Genomic DNA, 19,719 nt, shown 5'->3' with positions numbered 1-19,719 from the left:
TGCTAATCGTCGAGTCGTTGCTTGAGTAGATCAAATCGTGGCTGCACCCCCGAATGAATTTAGCTAGCGCCAACTTGAAGGTTGTAATCGAGATAACTGGTGCTCAGTCCGAAGTTCACAATATAGTCTTCTATACGGCGTAGACCTTGGCAACGAAACAATTTAAGAAACGAATGACTCTGTCCGGAATCCATTTCAGAATTTTAAACTTTGAAAGAGCGAAGTCGTATGGTGAGATGATTCACTGACAGAGCTCATCCACCGTCTTATTGACTTTGTCATGTCCTCACCTACTCTCGAAAGCCACGTATTTGCGCCTGTGTGAAGTATAGCATTTCTATCACGTAGCTCTATTACAGTTCGAGGTATCGTATCAATCGCCGGGGGCAGGCTGAAGAACAGTTCTCGGTTCTGGGGAAGGAATCACTCCAAGAGGATCAGCCAAGTAATTGCGGAAGAACTCCCTCCATTTGGCCTTCGAGGGCACGAAGTGTCCTATATAGGGTGTCAGAAACGAATCACAGCGCATGGCGGAATCGGCTGACCGCCATCATGCTCCTCCAATCTCTTGTTCTGTGAGAGATCAAGCAGACCCTTCGAGCGCTCCTCAACGACAATGACATCAGTTCTCCCGAGAACGTGCAGGGTGGGTGTAGAATACGATGTCCCAAAAGTTTCTGCACTGAGTGACCCGGGTGCCTTAAAGCCTGAGACGGCTACACAGAATTTGCTAAGTCAAGGCTGAGTACTTGTATCTCTCTGGTGGGACGTTACGCACAAAGGTGGGTGAGGAGCCTCTCCGTCGATGAGAAAGGGAGGGTATGAGTGAGGCCGCTCTAGCTGAAGGATGAAACCTTAAGAGTCAACTGGTCCGTTACATCGCAAATATACACACGAGAGCGGCAAGCAGAGCAGCCATAGCTGCTCCTTGACTTTGGTTTCACCAATAAGCCAAACGGCATTAAAGAGGACCAGCGAAGGAATACCTGAAGCCAAACACACCCTACGACCAATTCATCTTAGCTCGATGTGTGATGTGCACCAGGCATACTCACATCATATCGATCACGTTGAAGAATATCTTTCAAAAGGAGTATAGACTCTTCTAACCCGTGGGCGATTGTTCTCTCCGGGTTAGATTTCCACCAAGCTCGGGGCGTAGTCGAAGGATCAGAGGATGTCGTGTTCGCCTCTGAGGCTCCGAGAGCTGCCAATGAAGCGGTGCCGTCGAAGTCAACAGGAAGTAAGACAATGGGTCCGTCCACGAATACTATGTCCGTCTGTTAAGCTGTACATCGGCATGGTTGCATAGATTCCAAGCATACCCATTTCAATGCCTTTTCCCATCGATTTCCTCAAGGCCCCAAGCTATGATGAATCAGCCTGTAAGATTGTAGGGTACCAAGATACGAAGACACTTACGCGTTTACTGAATATACTAGCATTCTGCGAGTGTCTGAGGAAGTAAATCAGTCATCCACGCATGCTACTGCTGCTGGTGATTCGTGAACTCGTTAAGCTGGTACTTGCCCATGCAGCATTAGCACCTTCGTTGGAGTAGCCATCACTGTCGGCTCGCCTCTAGTCTCCCCTAGTCAGACCGGTTGTAGGATGATACTCGTTCCGTCTACGTTATAAAGGCTTGCCTGCAGCTCAAATGTTTGGTCTCAAGTGGGTGTGTAAGTCACCGATCACGTCAATCGGACTTCGCCCGATGACCCGAATATGAGTCGGGCCGATTAGAGCCGTTCCCAGCGTCTACTCACCACAAACGAAGTCAGAACTCACACACCCTTCATTTACTAGCCAAAACACAATGTACAGCCCTTAAGACTTTCCCCCTAGATGTACTGGCTCTTCTTAAATCACTCCGAGTACCGATCTTGCGACGGTGAAACGTTCATCGTCTCGATAATCCCTCTCACTTTTTCATACACAGCGAACACAATCGCCTGTCCAGGAGCCACTCGCAAAACCCTCGGCGTAATCCCTTTGTAGAACGACCGTACACCTTCCTGTTTCCACATATCATTTGCGATCGCTGCAATCCTCTGAAACGCTGTGGTTCCTGGTTCATACGTGGCCTTTTGCAATCCTATTGGTGTCATGGATTACTTGGATGTGGCCGATCCCTGTAGGATGCACTTACGAGTTTTAATCGTATCTATCGGGGCGTTCGAGAAGGGTCCCATGGCACCTGATATAAGTCCAATGATCATGTGTTGGTATGAGGGTAAGTCCTTCAAATCCGGCTGGTATGTGTGTGCCAATTTCTTAATTTCCTGATACGCAGTGAAGTTCGCGCCTACGATCACGTTATTCATAAGCCTCGTATCAATGACGGAACTTATTGAACTAACCTTGATTAGTAGCTTGTCGTAATGCAGTGAGCGAGACACCTCTATAAAGGGCCGAGAAACCCTCTTCACGTATGATCGTGTAGACTGCATGACCCGCATTGCGATATCTTGGAGCTTCCAGCGGATCAGCAAGCGAGTGTTGTTGCGCCTGCAGACGGATCTTCACCACTTCCATTGGACACACGACCGCGACCGCCTCGGTCGTCCCTGCGGCGAGCCCAGCTAAGCCGAGAAGTCAGTTTCCATCATGCAATAACCTTGAATAGATTACCGATGAAGATATTCCCCACCCTGGTGTTTCCTGTCGACTTATCCGCTAACAATTCCTTGTAAGTCTCAAAGCTGGCAAATCGAATGGCCATCTTGGGGACTATTCCGGAAAGGACAGCGCCGAGGCCCTTGTATAATGCTAAAGGCGTCTCGCGTCTAACAATCATAAGACCTGTCGCCACAAACCCTCGTGGCTTTGTCTGGCGGGGAGTTAGTTGACGAATGCCGCACAACATTGCTTGTGACATACTCCAGGGGCCATCCCGGATTTGGAGAGTTGCATCCGCACCTTTATGGTGTCGAGCGGTTGGCAGCAGATCTGAGACCCTTGATCGTTATATGGAGTTCACGACATTGAATATGCACACTTACCGCCTCCATCGCGCCAGCGATCCCTCCAGCTGTGATATGTGTAGCGAAGCCTACCGCCTTCTTGTCCCCATTCCTTGACATAATTCTAGGGGATCTGGGCGTCTGGAGGGTTAGGTAGGGTATTCGATACCAGCGGATGAAAAGCTGAGTAAAATAAAATGAGTTGTCACCCTCACATACGGCCGATGAAACATGTAAGACTGGCGGATTTAACATGTGAATATTTGATTTGTGCCTACCATTTCCGGACCTTCCCGCGTTAGCACCGACCAAGTACTTATGATCCTTGTTGGATCGTCGATGTGCCCGCCACTTGCCCCGCTCTTTATCCGCTCGACGCTTTGCATTTGGACAATGGTACATGCGCATACACACTAGTCAAAATCTCGGGCGACACGTCGATGTCAATAGCAGTTCAAGCCGACAGCCAACCAACCAATAAGCTGCCGAATCAGATGAGTGAGATGATAGTCCCTTTGAAGCAAACGGGAATCTATTGTGGATCCGGGTGTGAAGCAGATGTATAATGCGTGCCAAGGTATCCGATGGAGAACCACAACAACTAGAGAGGCGATGAAATGAAATGCGACTAGTAAGGTATTTAGGTAATCGTTGTGGTATAAAGTCCCAAGACCCGAGGGTATATGCGCTATGATGAACGTTAACTGTCGTCCGCGAATGCATTGCCTTCGGTCGCTCGTGCTTTCTCCGTGGCAGCAGGCGTCAAGTGACGATCTTTAAGCAAAGGCATCAAATTTGACAAAGCCGACACAGGCGGCGGACTAGTTCGCAGTGCTTCCTCGCCTGACAGTTTAGGTTCTTCATCGACTGGGGACTCGTTTGATGCGTGAAGGGACTCGATATCGTCATCGTGAACTGGGCAGAAAGGACCCTTAAACAGCTTATGTTGGGCGTATGCAAATGCAGGTCTGTTTATGTCCCGTGTCAATATGTGAGGCTTACAATACAAGATATAGGAAACTGGTGACATACGTCAATGCAATGGAGAGTGCAATTATAACCAATGTGCTCGTGGGCGGAAAGTACCCATTACTTGTTGTATCCTGCAATCTGATTAAATTGTGGTTGCTTTTGAACAATTCAAGGTGAGTACACACCACGACGTGATAACGGTTTCTGTCAATCAAATATCTGAGGCCCCGGCTCATGCCAGATTGCTGATTAACAGCCAAGTCGATGCCCAGGGCGCAAAAAAAAGTACCGACAGACGCCGATCCTAGAAGCTATTTGATTCAGTCAGGATACAGGGATGCCATAAAGGACGAAATCAACGCTCACCAGTCCAGCTCGCTGTTTCCAAATGACAAGTACTGCACTCGCGAGACCACAGATTGCAACGAGTAGCCAATTGACGAAGAACGCAGCAGGGTCGGGTACCAATAGAAGGCTACGTAGTAATACTATCCGTATCCCGATGGCGAGGCCACCCTGTATGCCTAACTGGAGGAGCCCTACCATACGACCCACTTCTAAAAGCCCGAAGAGAAAGCCCAAACAAAATAGTACAATGACTAGAGCTGTCAAGGTAATGTCCGAAATACCGACATTGTCCAATGTATTAACAAAAACAGACCACGCTATATATACGGGTTAGGCAAATTTCCATACGCATGAATTGTTAGTCACTACCCACATGTGACAGCCACAGATAGGCCTATGGCCGCACCGGTGGTGAAACGCCTGCCCCGAAAGCCGGCCAGCATGAGCGGAACGCCAACCGTGAAAGAGAACGCAATCCACAAAACAGCAGGCAACGAGAATCCACTACCGCTGCCATCGGTTGCGAGTCCTTGAGGAATTTCATTCCCGGTGAGTGGGCTGTAAACTACGACAGTCCCGTTTGTGTTGGTGACAATGACATTAGGATCTTGGAGACGTTGAAGTTGCTGAGTAGCTGTAGAGTACGTGCTCTGTGCCATAGCTCCTTGTAGCAGGTTGCTTGCGAGAGCGGCGAAGGCTAGAGATGGTACGAGTAGTCGTTCGCTGTGGCGACATTTGCAGCGCATTGAAACCGCCATGGGTCTCCTGCTTACGCCAACAGCGAATTTAAAGACTAAGTATAATATAAGACAAATGCCTTAATGGAAGGGCCTGAGCTAAAAGGCAGGCCAAGAATGTTCAAACGAGCGACAATCAAAAATGAGTGGGGATCAGCGTCTTGAGGCGCTTTCTTGATACGAAGAGGAAGAGGAAGAGGATGAAATGAAGAAAAAGACTGTTGCAGTTGTGCCTTCCGAAGTTGTAAGCCACCGTTCATTGATCCGGTGCCCGAAATCAAGGTTTGCGCACTGCAAATAAGTGCCTCGGCCCTCATCTTGGTCGTGACGTACTTACGTCAATTCGCTACTAGGCAATTACTTAATTACTTAAGCATCATGCCTTGCTCGCGACACACAATCGCAAGCACATAGAGTCGCGGATATACGCCAGGGGCGTTATCGTCTTGGTACCGAATCTACATGGAGCGTTTAACTCGGTCACGTGCATTACTAGAGACATCAAAAACTTAAAAGACTTTGGAAGCTTAGCCACCAGCACCATCAGAGTCGACAGTCGGTTTTCGCGCTCTATTGAACTCAAACCCATCTGTGTTATCATAGCAAAGTTATATCTCCGCGAGTCTGGAGTTCTGCCAGGTGCCGCCACCCCCTTTGCACCTGAGTTCTGCCGTGGGCCGGAGACGACCAGTTTTGCCAGACCAGTTGGCGAAGTTCCCGGGTTCTGCCAAGCTCCAACGACACTACCATAAGTGTATGCCACGCGCACGATCATTGCTTACACTAGATGCGAAACATAGCATCAATCTTTCCAAGGCGGCCCGAGTATCCTATTGGGTACCAGTCAATATTTAATCGATGACCGTGCAAGACGATCCACGTCAGCTCTGCACCATCATCAGTCTTTGTTTCTCACCTGCACGTCACAAATAAAAGCCTTGTCAACCCTTCCCGCTGTGTTTTGTTTTTGTACCATGTCTGCTCTCAGCGATGCGAAATCAGAAACGGTCCATATCTTCTCTAGTTTACCCAGCCATTCCCGTGATGATCTCGAGAGGAGATTGGTAAGGAAGCTCGATCTACGTATGTCCGTGATCTTGCTTTTGTATGCCCTGAACTATGTGAGTCTGAGCTCTTTATTACTTGGTGCTTACCGCTGGTTAGATCGACAGAGCAAATGCTAGGTGTGTTACGTGTCTTCATACACGTTTATATGATGTTTCATGTCGTCCACAGTAGCGCACGGTTGGGAGGTTTTGAGAAAGACCTGCACCTGCAGGGGAATCAATACGCGACGGTCTTGTCTATCATCTATGTGGGATTCATTGTCATGCAAGTGCCAGCGTGAGTTGCATCCTTCGTCGAGGGAAAGTTTATTGTGACCTTCTTTCTTTCAGGAATATGTTTCTGCACTGGTTAGAGAAACCTGCTATCCTGCTTCCTTGTAGTATGATGATATGGGGTGTAGTATCAACATTAACAGGTTTGTCGACACCGGCCACTCTCAGATCATGAATGCTAACCGTACCCAGGGGGCACACAGAAGTACACATTCTCATTTTTCGTCATCGTGGGTCTGATAGTTCGACCCAAGTTATACCGAGGTTCTTTTCGCCCGTCTACTTCTTGGCTTTTCCGAAGCACCCTTTTTCCCTGGCACCATATTTCTTTTATCAGGATGGTACAAGCGAGATGAGCTCGCTGTGAGAACGACTCTCATTGCTTGTGGAGCCCTGCTCAGCGCTGGGTTCGGATCCCTGTTTGCATCTGGTATACTTACGGGGATGCAGGGAAAACTTGGTCAATCCGCATGGAGGCGAGAAACGTTTGTCTCTGTCGTTCGCTGAAGCTAACATACCTGCAGGTGGTTATTTTACATCGACGGCGGCATCACCGTCGTAGTCGCGATTTGTGCAATATTTATACTCCCTAATTTCCCTCACAACACCAAATGGCTCACTCCGGAGGAAAGATCGTTGGCTATCGCTCGCCTTGCAGACGATGGCTATGGAAGAATGGACCATGACAAACGGACGACCATGCAAGGACTGCGGAATGCTGTGTCCGACTGGAAGGTATGGTGGTTTTCAGTCGCACTCATTATCGATTCTATGGCGATGTCATTCGTCATTTACTTCCCGACGATCGTCGCGACTTTGCGATATAATACGACGGTGACTTTGCTGCTCGCCACTCCTCCATGGGTGCTTGCCGCGATTGCTGCCTTTTCTTTTGCAAGGTCAGTAAACTATTTTTTTCCATCTCGAATCGCATCTCATGGACGATCAGGTACTCTGACAATACGAAAAAGCGTTACATATACATTTTTGCATCAAATGCATTCGCTGCCCTTGGATTCACTATATCCATCTGTACGATGAACATGATTGCGCGCTATGTTTCCCTGTAAGCAGTATCATCGCCCAATAGAGTGATGCCTTGTGTACTCAGACACGCGCAGGTTTCTCATGGCTCAAATCGCCGCAGGACAAATCGTTCTCTGGGCATGGGTAAACAACACTTTTGCCAGAGAACCTGCGAAGCGAGCTGTTGCTATCGCTATGATTAGTGGAATGTCTGCGACAGGGAACATCGTCGGATCGTTAGTGCCACCGATCTCCCGCTCTCGCTGATTATTTACAAATTCTCATAGGTACATGTGGCCTCTCAACTGGGGCCCGACATATCGTTATTCCTACGCCATCAGCTTCGCAGCACTTGGGGTGTCGACGGCCATGCTTGGTGTCATGCATTTGCATTTGAAGCGATTGAACGAGCAAATTGAGAGAAACGAGCAGAATGCAAAGGATATCAACGACCTTCAGGACCCTGTTGGTTTTAGATATCTGGTGTAGTCAACGATCCATTGTGGCTGAAACTACAGCTCATCCGGATCATCGGGTGGAAATCCCCGTAAAATCATGAACAACTTTTCCTCTAGCAACTCTTTCCTTCTTTTTCTATCATACATCTTGTCGTACGCCCAGCTATAGTTCTACTGTGTAAAACCATGCCATCCCACTCTGCTAGTAGGCGTGCAGGACTACCACCGAATACCACGCAACAGTCTACCAAATAAAATAATCCTTTTTCACCAACCGCAAATCCAGCGGCACCTGTGGCGTTAATATGAAATGCCCGTAGCTTCCGCTGAATTTCCTTCGCATGACCTTGTGCATTCCGTTCCGTTGAGAGCGAGAAGTGCAAAGTACGAGCGTTGCGAGAACTCGTTCTGGTCAGGAGCATCAGTTTTAACACGTGGACATACTTGATTCCGGGTATGACATGCGAAGGATTGAAAAACTGGCATGCAGGAATGGCTACTATCCATCTAAGCATATGAACTTCGGTGGGAAAAGCGCTGCAAGTACTTACAAGTTGGAGCACACTAGGAAACCGCGCACTATCCTTGACGCACAGAACAGCAGATCTCGACGTGGATGCAGCATCTTCCCCATCCAATGAACAGTTCGCATCTTGTGCTTGCGATGGAGCAGCAATAAGGTATGAAAGCCACCGCTCAGGACGCTACTCATTCACATCAGCACCCCACATCCCTCGCAGCGAGGATAGAGGTTTGCATAGGCGCCCTCCGGGATCGCCGCGGCGGACATTCTGCGTGGTGCGCCATGCATAAAGTGAGTTGCCTATATGGGAGGAGGGAGAACGTACCATTACTGAAAGAGAGGGATAGAGGTGGATGGCCTCTTTGACGCCATCGTCCAGGACCAGTAGGTTCATAAGGACGTTGTAGGGCAGTGACTGGCACTACCCATCGTTTTCACGGTGCATTGCATCTCCCGCACTAAACTAAGTTGGGAGCCAGGCCACCATGAGTCGTGATCAAATCAAGCATTTTTCTCGCCCAGTACAGGAGCAATATTGCATGATAATCGCCGTGATCGGCCATACCGAGTTTTTTGATCAAGGGGCTGCAATGCATTATTGTACGTATGAGTTCAGACGCCAAAATGACCAGACGTGAACACTAGTTTGTTTGACCTTGATAATACCAGGTTAATTCTGTCCGACGTGGGATGTCCCAAAGGAGAATACATTAGGGCTAGGAACCTTGACGAGAAACACCGCACCTTCATTGAGGAATCGAACTCGCTGCAATGAAACATCGCCGAGAAGGATTGCGGCCGACTTCAGATCGTTGCGGTTGAGTTGAACATTTCGCACCGTTGTAATGAGAAGACAGACAGATATACATTATCTCTCTATCATCTCATTACTGCATTGATCTGGCACGGATGGCCATGCTTTTTCGTACATGCTGTCGCACCTCTGTTTCTGCAGAGAAATTGAAGGTGAATTATACTTCTCTCAGCCATAAGAATAGGAGATTAATTCATCCATTGGCAATTGTCTGCCTGCGAGGAACGACACCACATCCGTAATGTTAGGCGCCGGGAGCCTCATCGAAAGAGAGACCGAGACATACACTTCGGATCAATATCTTGCTATCAGTCGCCCCAACCTGTTTTGCCCATTGGTTAGTGGAACTTTAGATCGCACACGTGCATGTCAGTATCAGTGTGCATTTCTTTAAAAATATGGTTGGAGGTAGGATGAGTAGCAGGGCAGATAACATGAACGTACAGAGACCCGTGTCAACTGGCCCGACGTTGGCAGTGATGTCATGTGATCCGAGTTACTGCGCCCATTTTAAGATGCAATGAAGCAGTAGGACATTGACCGAGTGCTTGTGTGCGCGATAGAATAGTAGCTTTCGAAGTACAGGCCGTTCGATGTAAACCCATTCTTCCCTGCTGCAGGCGATGCGTCTACAATCGCCATATTATTACCTAAATGCAAGAAGGCAGATGAGCGTGCATACTGATGATCCTCCCGCCACAACCTCGTTTTGTCATCGCCTGCGCTACAGCACGCAAACAGAAACGTCCTGTGCACATTGGGATTGAAGACCATATCAAAATCAGTGAGGGAACTATTCGGGTGAGATCGGAAACGGCGTTGGCTCACTGCAGTCAATCATGGCTTTCATGAATATTTGTCCAGCGTTTGTTACCATCTACACCAGCGATCAGACTATTATGACAACATCCATACACCACCTTCCCTTCGCTCTCACCTCCTCCGCGACTCTGTCGAGGTTTGTGCGTTGTGATTTGAAATCTGGGATGACGGGTGTCGAACCCAGCCTCTGCGAACCGTAGGGCCATGACCCCATGCCCTGGGCTGCCCCACGTGAGGCCGATAATCCGATCTGTGCTGGAGTAGCAGAATCTGCCATGGTGTATGTACGTCCTGGTCTGAGCACATCATGAGGAGAGGATGGCAACGGCTCTTTATCGATAAAGATTTTGGTTTAAGACTCTAATTGGCCTCCCTTACTTAGTAAGGCGTATCCGGGAAAATCCGATGAATATGTGGTGGTTCAAGAAAATTATATAAATCAAACCAAATCACTGGGAGGAGAGGGATGATCATCGTTATGCATGGATCCCCCTCTATCCGATACTATTACTAGGTCTTCATCGAAAGATCAGCGTGCTGGACGGTAGCATCGAGTTTCGATGGATTGTTCTTGCACACCGCCTTGATTAATCCCTAGCATATACTTGCAGTTGTAGGCATTCATCGCAGGAGCTGATTGATTGATCGATCATGCTTTGAAAGCGCCCTTCATCATTAAATGCCAACTACTCTCAACGACCCTTCTCATCCTCTGACATAATCAATCGAAATCGTGGAAGGTAGTGAAGCATATATTGAAGGAAAATGTCCGCACTTCTTCAGCTGGCACATCTTCGGCTCAGCTGTTATACAAGTCGAGTTCAGTCATAGTCTCTGCTTGAGCGATTAAAGCAGGAAAATGACCTTGTCGATCGTTCCACGAGGCAATTAAATGATGGGCATGGATAGCTTGTTGCAAATCGTACTGGCAGTTACAGGAACGTTACGTGAAACGAGCCCAAGATGAACGTTGATGAACTACGGCATCAGCTATGGTGTGCAGTTGCATGAAACAGCATGATTAACCTTGAACCAAAGATGCAGCAGAAGGTCATCAGTCCTGTCACGACCCTTTGCGGAAAACAGCCTGGGCAGCCTCTGCTAACGCAAGTTCCTTCGCCTCTTCCTCAGCCTGAGTGCAGTGTCAGAAAAGGATAAGACGGTGTATAAAACGTGGAAACTTGCAGTTGTTTGCTCGCGCCGCTTTGCTTCAGCTTCTTTTAATGCCATGTACTACGATAGTCGACATGAGTTGCCCTCATATGCTAATTAACCAATGCTATGGTTTTCTCACCTCTGCATAAATCACGTCAAAAACTTTGGACGAAATTGGTGGTATACATCATCTCACCTCTCCCTTTGGCTAGTGTTTCGCGGTGCACGGCATAGCCCATGAACAGTCCATACACACTTAGTGCAGCCAGTCCACTGACGAAAGTGCGGTGTAGGACGTCTGTTATCATCATCTTGCCCAACCTGTGGACTGCAACGATAAAGTTCGAAAGCGTGGAAGCAGGTGGTAAATATTGTGGTTTGGTGTTATGTAAAATGTGCAACTCCCGATCAAGCTTTCAACCTAAGTTCCAGCCACTACACAATCAAGCGCTCATCAACAGTACTTGTACTTTTCGATAAGTACCGACATATATAATTTGATAAATAGCAATGGGAAGAAGCAACAGTACAAACAACACAAGTATCTACAGAATACGAGGTTGCCATCATAGCCGCCAATCTCTGAAGAAGTCGTAATCCATCCGGACAAAGTTAATCATGTAATCCGATACAGCCCCTCCTTCGTCCTCTTCCTCTGCAACTTGGTCCATCTCTGAAACATCCAACATTTCCTTACCAGTAGGCTGACCTTCCTCCGCATTATTTGTTAACCTTCCGTCGTTTAGGGGGGCATTAATTTCTCCCTCAGCACCAAAGTCAGCTTGATCAGCGCCTTCCATGACGTCTTCTTCTCTTGCGGCTACAGTGGCAGCATGCACATCTTCCTTGTCCTCAAATTCAACTAGCGCCTTCGATAGAGCTCCTTGGTCATCAAACAGGGATCGCCAGTCAAATTCGCCTTTTTGGATGACAAGATCGTCCAAAGAGCGCTTCTGATTAGCTTTCAACAACATGGCTTCTTCAACCGTATGTGCAGAGATAAATCGGTAGATGTGGACGTCTCTTATCTGACCGATACGATGAGCACTGAGAAAAAGTTTGATCATTTATAAACGATGTACGCATTGAGGAAGTATCTTACCGATCCTCGCACTGTTTGTCCATTTGGGGGTTGAAGTCGCTATCATAGAAGATGACGGTGTCTGCTCCAGTAAGACTATCGAAGTGGTTAGCAATCAACAGACAAGGAAATCTACGAATACTTACTTGATACCCACTCCACCCGACCGAGAGGAAGAAATGAAGCAAAAAATCCTAGAGTCTGCATTGAACCGCTCAGTGATATATTGCCTGTCTTCGATTTTGGTGGCTCCATCAAGGCGAAGATAGAGATAGCCATGAAAGTTGAGGAAAATTTCCAGGATATCCAAGATCCTTGTCATCTGTGTGAAGATGAGAACACGGTGTCCTTCTAACTTTCTCTGTCGGAGAAGGCGACTGAGTTCTTGCAGTTTACCACAATCATATTGTAGAAGGGATGGATCTGGGAATGCTATTTGCAGCTTGACGCTCGCATGATGCAGGACGCTATCGAAGTCAGATGACTGACGAGATATAACGTGCTCGCATCCTGCCAGGGCGAAACGAGGTAGGTCCAAAGCAACTGCAGCTGGAGTGACGAAAGCGAACCTTTCGACCACAGGCTGTAGCTCTTTAGTCCGGTCTGCGTAAGTCTTGACCGCCGAATGAAGGGGCAGAGCCGTGTCCATGAAACGATGACCGATATCCAATGCGGAAAGGGGAAGAATAGGTCGATGACACTGCTTAGCAATAGTCAACAGCTCTTGACTGTAGACCGGTAACCCGGCACAGCGCAGGCTATTGAGATAACCGATTTGTGCCCAGCGAGCTATTTGTGCAACCCGCTGTTGGTATGCATAGTAAGTACGATATCCTTGAATGGTACGAGTGTCCTTTGGTGGTGGCTCCTCAGGCATTTCTGAGATGAGTGGGAGCCGATGCGTCGCATCAAGGCGCCGCGTCTCTAGAGCAGAAAGTAGGGGTACGTTTTGCTGATCGATAAACCGCAGGCCAAGAACATCAAGATTAATACTGTCTTCATCACTCGCCCGAAGAAGCTCTCGTCGAACTAGTAGTTCCTTGATCTCGAAATCTGCGGCGACGGAACGCGTCATAGCGAAAGATGTCACGATCGGACGGACTTCAAAAAGATCTGGATGATTACAGACTTTGCGGAGCTGCATGAGAATATTTGCAATCTTCTGGTACACGCCAGATTGTAAGGCGTCTCTGGTATGCGCACGTTCCATGAACTCGTCGTAGAGAAACCGCTGCCGCTTGGATAAGGGGCACAGAACGAGGTGCTCGTACTTGCTGGGGAGCTCTTTCTCAACGTCACGTTTGAGACGGCGGAGTAGATAGGGACGGAGAACTGTGTGGAGTTTGGTCACGCGTTGCATATTTTCGTCATCCAACAAGGTGCCCATCTCAATCGCTTTCTCCAAGGGATCTATGTATCAGAATTAAGCAATGATCGATTACACCCAAAAACGCGAGCATGCATACTTGAAAACCATTCGCCAAACTCTTTGAGGTTGGCGAAGTTGGTACCGGACATCAGGAATTGCAAAAGTGCCCACAACTCAGTTAGATTGTTTTGTAGCGGGGTACCAGTCAGGAGAAGACGCCGAAAGGAGCGGAACATTAAGAGAATATTCCATCGTTGGGACTTGAAATTTTTGATCATATGAGCTTCATCCAGTATCATGTAATACCAAGCTTTGCGCTTGAATATGTGAGCATCGCGACTGGCGAGCGTGTATGATGTTATGCAGACATTAAAGTGGTGCTTATTGTACCACCCTTGGCGGAGCTCCTTGCGGCGTTTCGTGGATCCGTGGTAACTCAGAGTTTTGAACCCAGGCAGAAACTTCTTGAATTCCATTTCCCAGTTTAGGAGGACACTTGTCGGGACAATCTAGATGGCTGGTTGGTATACGCAAAGAGCATGACGTGAATCACGTACAATAAGATGCGGACCCCATATTCCACGGTCACAAGCTAGATGAGCAAGGAGTGATATTGTCTGTATAGTTTTCCTATTGAGTAGAGTGAGCTAACGGGTTAAATAAGAAACCCAGAAGCATACCCCAATCCCATTTCATCAGCAAGTATGCCGTTTAGATTGTTGACATGGAGGCTTGCAAGCCATTCCAAACCGGACTGCTGGTATGGACGGAGGACACCCCGTAATAGTACGGGAACTTTCACCTTGTATTCAGTGTCCCAATGGACCGGCGCAACGGCGTACGGTTTGAGATAGTCTGGTATGTTGTCTTCTTGTTGATGAATGTCCTCTGCTTCGTCAAGTAACTCAGACTCATCGACTTCCATACCAAAGGTAGAGGATGGGGGGCGAGAAGATGGTGTTTCAAACCGCTGGGAAGTCCGCATAATCGTCTTTGGTCTCGACTTCAGTGGCTTGACCCATATCAACGTCGTCAGCACCTGAAGCCAAAGTGTCCGAAGTAGATTCAGTAACTGTCATCTTCATCCCCTTACTGCCATCAAAATTCGATATAGGTTCCTCTTCATGACCAGCAACAGTGCTGGCTGGTGAAGGCGCGTCGTTGAAACTCTCGAAATGGGGAGACCTGTAGTCTTCGGTCGTGTGCTCGTGCAAAACGGAGTCAGAGTCGGTAGGAGTCTCCCGAGACATCGGTAGACTGAAAGGGATAGGCGAAGGTGACTCCATGGCCACAACAGACAAAATAGCCTCCGACTCTTCTTCATCATTCATCTCAGCATCCAGTAGATTGGCACCAGCTTGGGAGGTGGCGCTCGAAGTATCATCAACTTCAAACCGAGGGAGTGATGGCCCCAGTAATGCCGACGCACTGGTCCCGTCCTCCTCATCCTCCTCTTCTTCATACTTAGTGCTTTCTTCTTCCTCTTCTTCCTCAGCATTCTCTGTATCTCGGTCACTCGCCTGCGACGAAAATTGTTGCTCCACACCGTCTACATCTCCCTCATCCACTTCAGACTCCGAATTTTCCGAACCTTCAGAGTCGAATCCTGGTTCCAGGAAGTGACCAGAAACACTGCTCGATCTGCTGCGAGACATATCACCTCTGGCGAGTTCTGCTTGCTGAGTTTCCAATATATGACCAGACCGATCGAGGATAGCATCCAGATGCTCATGACCACGGCGCCTTTCCTCAGCCTCTGCGCGTAGTCGATGCTGTTCCCGAATGTGCTATGTAGAAGAAAATTAAAATTAAAGCAACATCCCCCAAACAAGAATATGGTGCGTACGAAGACAGCCTTTTTCCATTCACTAGTGACTACTTTGACAGTTGCCTTCGCCAACGCACGAAGTCTTCTCTCTTCAGTGCATTTTTGCCTTGTCCTCCCGTTGTGCCCGTTGATCCCAATACGCCTTAATTCGGGTCGATATCTGTGCAGCGATAACTCGACCTTTCACCTGCTCCCGTCGGGAGCGTTGAGTGATGGCTTCTAAGATCACATCCCAAGTGTCGCGACATTGCTTTGGTTCGTGGAAACCTACGCCACCCCTTGTTTTGGACATCTCATTGAAAGGTCGCGTTGTCAACAATGAGCCGACCCTGTTGCCGGAAGCTTTCCATCTTATCCAGCAGTGCAACCTTCTTCTGGACCATAAGATTTAGATCATCCTCACGTAGGTCTGAGTCATTGATGGAGACATATGAGTTCAAAAAGCCGGAGAGCGAGGAATGGAACCGAGGTCGAGGAGGTTGCTGGCGGGGATTAGAGTACAATGGAGGTGGTGGTCGCACTATGAGCTTGACGCGTCTGATATTAAATTGTGATTGTGGCGGTTCAACTTCACTGGGAAGTTGGAAAAGTGTTGGTGGTTCTCGTATCATAGCTGGAGGATGTCGCTGAAAGATGTTTGAGCGAGGAAACTGCAAAGAAGTAATCAACACTCACCAAAGACTTGCGACGAGCAGAAATCTGGGAGAGATCCAACGCCACATCATCTGGCCCAGTCGACTTGTACCCTAAGACATTAGGAATCTCCGCCACTTCCGATGCGAGTCCATCCTGGAATTTCCGCTTTTTTTTTGGCAGAAGGTGGAACAGCGGGTGAACCCGTGGGGGAAGCAGCAGTGATATTCCTCTTCTTGCCACGTACAGGTCCCATGGAGACAGAAGCCTCACCATCCACAGGCAAAATCGGAGCCAGAGCTCGAAGTTTCGGAGGCTGAGATATAGGTTTGCTTTTCCCAGGCTTATTCGGCGTAACTGACTCAATGGGCGCAGTACCATTGACGGAATCAACCGCCTTTTGTTTCCCCTTTGATTTAGCGGAGAGGGGTAATTCCGGCTCGGTGTGCACTCGAGAAGCCGTGGAAGGTAAAAGTGGTGCAGTAAGATTTTGAACGCGCTCGATATGAGCCCTCCTTGTAGCACGCGATGGACCTGCCGATGTAGAGGCTTTTTCAAGCAGGTCATAGTCTGACTTATACTGTGAAGACAAGTTGAGTCGTTCCGTAAGTGTCATAATCTTCGTGTCCTTCCTCCTCACGCACCTCCTGAAACACAATCGAATTGTCCTTCTTTGCAATCTGGGAACCAATAAGTGCCAAAAAAAAGTGCGAGCTCATAAGTGCTTACAGATGGGTCATATTCAATGAGAGTCACAAACTTCTCCAAGTGAAAAACCTCCCGCACCTAGTCCGAATATGAAACAATGAACTTCCCTGGTGACATAAACAAACTCACCATCGTATCATGTGCGTCCATAATCTGATCCAACTCAGCCTGTCTTTCCAGTAGCATTGTTGTCCTTTCAACAGCAACATCCTCCTGCGACACCAACTGCGCACCCTTGGTTACCCCGTTCCGTCTACCACGACCCTCTCTTTTCCCGTTCCTCAAGCCACTCTTGACACCTTTCTCGCTCTTCTTCGATGTCCCTGACCATTTTGAGTGTTTTGTGGGCATGTTTCGCAGCCATAAACGAATACACCGCGGTAGCACCCAGCCTTAGCGCCCGTGCAAGTCGATCTCCTCAAATTCTTAACGGTTTGACGAGCTTCTTGGACCTCTGGGCCAGTGGAAAAGAATGGGGCCCCACTGATGAAAAATTATGAGACTAGATTCTGAACTAGCTGGTCGTTCGAGGTTCCGGGGAAACGGCAGCCCATTTTTCGACATGATGTTGATATTTGTTCCGAACAAATAGGAATGCGGGCATCTAAGGACGCTGTAATCACGTTCGTGCGGCGATTGCAACACCAAAAATCACACCCGGGATGATGTTACTAATACTTGGATTGAAGGAAGAAACAAACAAGAGGGGTAAAACCTGCCATGACTAGTATACAATGTACAGTGCGCAGGGGGTGTCGACGTGTCTGGGTATTACAACAACAAATGCAGGTAATGAATGGTGTCAACGTTCCAAAAAAGAATAATGTAGTGATAACTGAAAAGAATCAAAGTCCCATTTAATGGCTGGTATACTCGAAATTAGGGAAATCCTGTCCCCATGCGTCTTGAGCTGGAAGTCCGTACAGTGAGGCAGCATTCTCCTCGGGGTATTGTTCAAAGCTACACCAGATTGAGCCGCGAAGCTTGAGATTAGATAACGAACGAAACTTACGCGCTCGCATCTCCATCTCCTGCAATTTTAGGCAGGTAAGGAGCAGTGATCTCTCTATTCCGTAACTTGTCCCAGTCGACTTCACGGAACCATGGATGTGCAAAGACGTCACCTGCGCCATGCCGCAAGTTTCCATATCGTTTGGAGGGCTCCCCCTCCATCAATTTTTGGATGATGTCTGTAGCATTTTGATGGAATGATGGCCAGCGAATGAAGGCCGGACCACGAGTGATCTTTTCGTAAAGTACAACGGGGTTATGATCGGGTTGGTGATAAGGAGGAAGTCCGGAGAGCATCTCAAAGATCAACACGCCTAGGGCGTACCAGTCAACACTTTTGTTGTACCGTTGCTGTCCTATGATCTGTTGAGTTGATTTGAAGTCAGACTTGAAAGTTGGAAGATGACCACCAGGCGCTCACTTCGGGTGCAAGGTAATCAGGCGTGCCGCATAATGTCCACGTCACGGATAAACAGTGCTTTGAGAATCCAAAGTCTGCTATTTTAATGTGACCGTCATGGTTGAGAAGGATATTCTCCGGCTTGAGGTCACGATATATAATGTCGAGGGAATGCAGGTAATTCAAAGCAAGTGCGACCTCTGCGGCGTAAAACTTGGCTACGGGATCCGGGAAGCGCTTCCAGGAAGGTGTTGGAACTTTTTTTTTGAAAAAATTAGAAAAGACTCACGTTCGAGCGTCGTAGCAGGGTGAAAAGTTCGCCCCCAGGTACGAAGTCCATTACCATGAATAAGTTGGATGCGTCCTGAAACGCGCCCCAAAGATTGACGATGAAGGGGTGTTGAACTGCTTCAAGCATCATCTTCTCGTTGTTGGTATGCTCGACCTGTTTCGTCCGAACAATCTTGTCTTTGTTCAACACTTTGATGGCGTAAAAGCGGAGATTGTGTTTGCTCCTGACTGAGAAGCTAAATGAGATGATGGCGTAATGAATAACTCCAAAGGACATACCTAAATGTACTCTGCCAAAGGAGCCCGTCCCAAGGGTCCGTTGTATTATGAAGTCGGTGAGCCGGTAAGATGCTTTTGGCCTCGATACGCGTGGTAGTGGAAATGTCTCGACTTCGAGATTGTTTTCTTGCTGGGTCCATTCGCTGGAAGACGTTCGCTGCGTCGATATCGAGCCGCGATGATAGTCTGCAGCAACAGATATCGAATGAGACATTGAAGTGTAAGGCAAGTTCGCAAGTCCTGGTTGACTAGACTGCTTCTGAGACTGGCTAAGTTGGCCAATCTTATCAGCCATTCGCTTGATCATGCGCCAGAGTAATAGAGTACAGAAAGAGGAGACCGAGGACAGACTATAGCACAGAGGGACTGAAAGAAAAAATGATGAGAACACCGTGGTCAATCAAATCTTACAAACTTGAAATGTCAGCGAGCGCCGAGCGCTCTCGAGGCCATAACCAGATTGCATTGTTCTTACCAAACAAGTCGCAAACAAAAATCACAATACAACAACTTCTATTGTTCAACGATCTCCTGAACGACGGCCACTGTCGTGCACACGTTCTGTCAACCCTGTTCAAGTTCATCTTGCGACACTGACTACACTGCATTCGATAATCAGCTCAGAGCTTGATCTGGTACGACTATTACATGTACCAAAGCTGTCATTCGTAGCAACTACTAACTGCAGGACTTTCATGAAACTAAAGTTGACACCATCAAGAGCACCCCAGTACGTCCGGTGTTCGGTGTGTCAACAAGTACTGCCGTTCCAGAAACATGCAAACAGTAAACCAGGGAAGCTCAGCCTCGCATCTGACACATACAAGTGTAACGACGAGCTCGGGCGCATCAGTAAACCGGTGAGATTCAGATATTCCCAGGTTTTGTACCTTTAGATTGTTATATATATTACTTTGTATCGTAATATACAGGAAAGAAGCACTGGGCTTACAAAATACTA

At 48.0% G+C, this 19,719-nt stretch overlaps 8 protein-coding genes across 8 annotated transcripts; 1 reads left to right on the top strand and 7 right to left on the bottom strand.

Annotated features, from left to right (window-relative positions):
* Window positions 1-310: 310 nt before the first annotated feature.
* Window positions 311-1,707, bottom strand: DFJ58DRAFT_788644 (serine hydrolase FSH). The gene is made up of 9 exons (XM_041390165.1): window positions 1,531-1,707; window positions 1,423-1,456; window positions 1,326-1,368; window positions 1,056-1,270; window positions 987-1,003; window positions 896-932; window positions 779-840; window positions 546-730; window positions 311-495 (listed from the first exon to the last, which is right to left on the bottom strand). The coding sequence occupies exons 1-9, from the start codon at window positions 1,563-1,565 to the stop codon at window positions 374-376; spliced, it is 750 nt and encodes a 249-aa protein (XP_041243934.1). The 5' UTR covers window positions 1,566-1,707; the 3' UTR covers window positions 311-373.
* DFJ58DRAFT_788641 (mitochondrial carrier domain-containing protein) lies at window positions 1,708-3,216 on the bottom strand. The gene is made up of 6 exons (XM_041390164.1): window positions 3,003-3,216; window positions 2,881-2,949; window positions 2,632-2,830; window positions 2,361-2,582; window positions 2,150-2,305; window positions 1,708-2,095 (listed from the first exon to the last, which is right to left on the bottom strand). Exons 1-6 carry the CDS (start codon window positions 3,081-3,083, stop codon window positions 1,866-1,868), a joined length of 957 nt encoding a protein of 318 aa, XP_041243933.1. The 5' UTR covers window positions 3,084-3,216; the 3' UTR covers window positions 1,708-1,865.
* Window positions 3,217-3,306: 90 nt separating this feature from the next.
* DFJ58DRAFT_788634 (uncharacterized protein) lies at window positions 3,307-5,326 on the bottom strand. The gene is made up of 5 exons (XM_041390163.1): window positions 4,657-5,326; window positions 4,302-4,600; window positions 4,121-4,246; window positions 3,996-4,066; window positions 3,307-3,931 (listed from the first exon to the last, which is right to left on the bottom strand). The coding sequence occupies exons 1-5, from the start codon at window positions 5,039-5,041 to the stop codon at window positions 3,664-3,666; spliced, it is 1,149 nt and encodes a 382-aa protein (XP_041243932.1). The 5' UTR covers window positions 5,042-5,326; the 3' UTR covers window positions 3,307-3,663.
* Window positions 5,327-5,616: 290 nt separating this feature from the next.
* Window positions 5,617-7,875, top strand: DFJ58DRAFT_914109 (major facilitator superfamily domain-containing protein; the record flags this gene model as incomplete). Its single annotated transcript, XM_041395363.1, has 10 exons — window positions 5,617-6,141; window positions 6,185-6,204; window positions 6,257-6,364; window positions 6,418-6,503; window positions 6,553-6,565; window positions 6,615-6,836; window positions 6,885-7,259; window positions 7,310-7,426; window positions 7,482-7,622; window positions 7,674-7,875. The coding sequence occupies exons 1-10, from the start codon at window positions 5,995-5,997 to the stop codon at window positions 7,873-7,875; spliced, it is 1,431 nt and encodes a 476-aa protein (XP_041243931.1). The 5' UTR covers window positions 5,617-5,994.
* A 213-nt stretch (window positions 7,876-8,088) lies between these two features.
* Window positions 8,089-8,761, bottom strand: DFJ58DRAFT_727985 (uncharacterized protein; the record flags this gene model as incomplete). Its single annotated transcript, XM_041385536.1, has 4 exons — window positions 8,089-8,252; window positions 8,289-8,340; window positions 8,396-8,548; window positions 8,693-8,761. The coding sequence occupies 4 exons, from the start codon at window positions 8,759-8,761 to the stop codon at window positions 8,089-8,091; spliced, it is 438 nt and encodes a 145-aa protein (XP_041243930.1).
* A 2,552-nt stretch (window positions 8,762-11,313) lies between these two features.
* DFJ58DRAFT_660427 (uncharacterized protein) lies at window positions 11,314-11,472 on the bottom strand (the record flags this gene model as incomplete). Its single annotated transcript, XM_041382154.1, has 1 exon — window positions 11,314-11,472. A coding segment is annotated over one exon (159 nt), but the record flags the coding sequence as incomplete, so codon positions are not given.
* A 137-nt stretch (window positions 11,473-11,609) lies between these two features.
* On the bottom strand, window positions 11,610-17,337 carry DFJ58DRAFT_788604 (SNF2 family N-terminal domain-containing protein). The gene is made up of 14 exons (XM_041390162.1): window positions 16,907-17,337; window positions 16,799-16,855; window positions 16,263-16,649; window positions 16,112-16,237; window positions 15,754-16,062; window positions 15,577-15,728; window positions 15,455-15,542; window positions 14,613-15,395; window positions 14,289-14,578; window positions 14,166-14,238; window positions 13,706-14,117; window positions 12,386-13,649; window positions 12,261-12,335; window positions 11,610-12,205 (listed from the first exon to the last, which is right to left on the bottom strand). The coding sequence occupies exons 1-14, from the start codon at window positions 17,126-17,128 to the stop codon at window positions 11,725-11,727; spliced, it is 4,719 nt and encodes a 1,572-aa protein (XP_041243928.1). The 5' UTR covers window positions 17,129-17,337; the 3' UTR covers window positions 11,610-11,724.
* Window positions 17,338-17,440: 103 nt separating this feature from the next.
* Window positions 17,441-19,179, bottom strand: DFJ58DRAFT_788602 (kinase-like domain-containing protein). The gene is made up of 5 exons (XM_041390161.1): window positions 18,759-19,179; window positions 18,478-18,707; window positions 18,210-18,425; window positions 17,790-18,151; window positions 17,441-17,737 (listed from the first exon to the last, which is right to left on the bottom strand). The coding sequence occupies exons 1-5, from the start codon at window positions 19,063-19,065 to the stop codon at window positions 17,635-17,637; spliced, it is 1,218 nt and encodes a 405-aa protein (XP_041243927.1). The 5' UTR covers window positions 19,066-19,179; the 3' UTR covers window positions 17,441-17,634.
* Between the last annotated feature and the right edge of the window lie 540 nt (window positions 19,180-19,719).

Source organism: Suillus subalutaceus (genome assembly GCF_016647625.1).
Source record: "Suillus subalutaceus strain FC151 chromosome Unknown DFJ58scaffold_53, whole genome shotgun sequence".
Taxonomy (NCBI): Eukaryota; Fungi; Basidiomycota; class Agaricomycetes; order Boletales; family Suillaceae; genus Suillus; species Suillus subalutaceus.
This window is presented reverse-complemented; position numbering and strand designations above follow the sequence as displayed.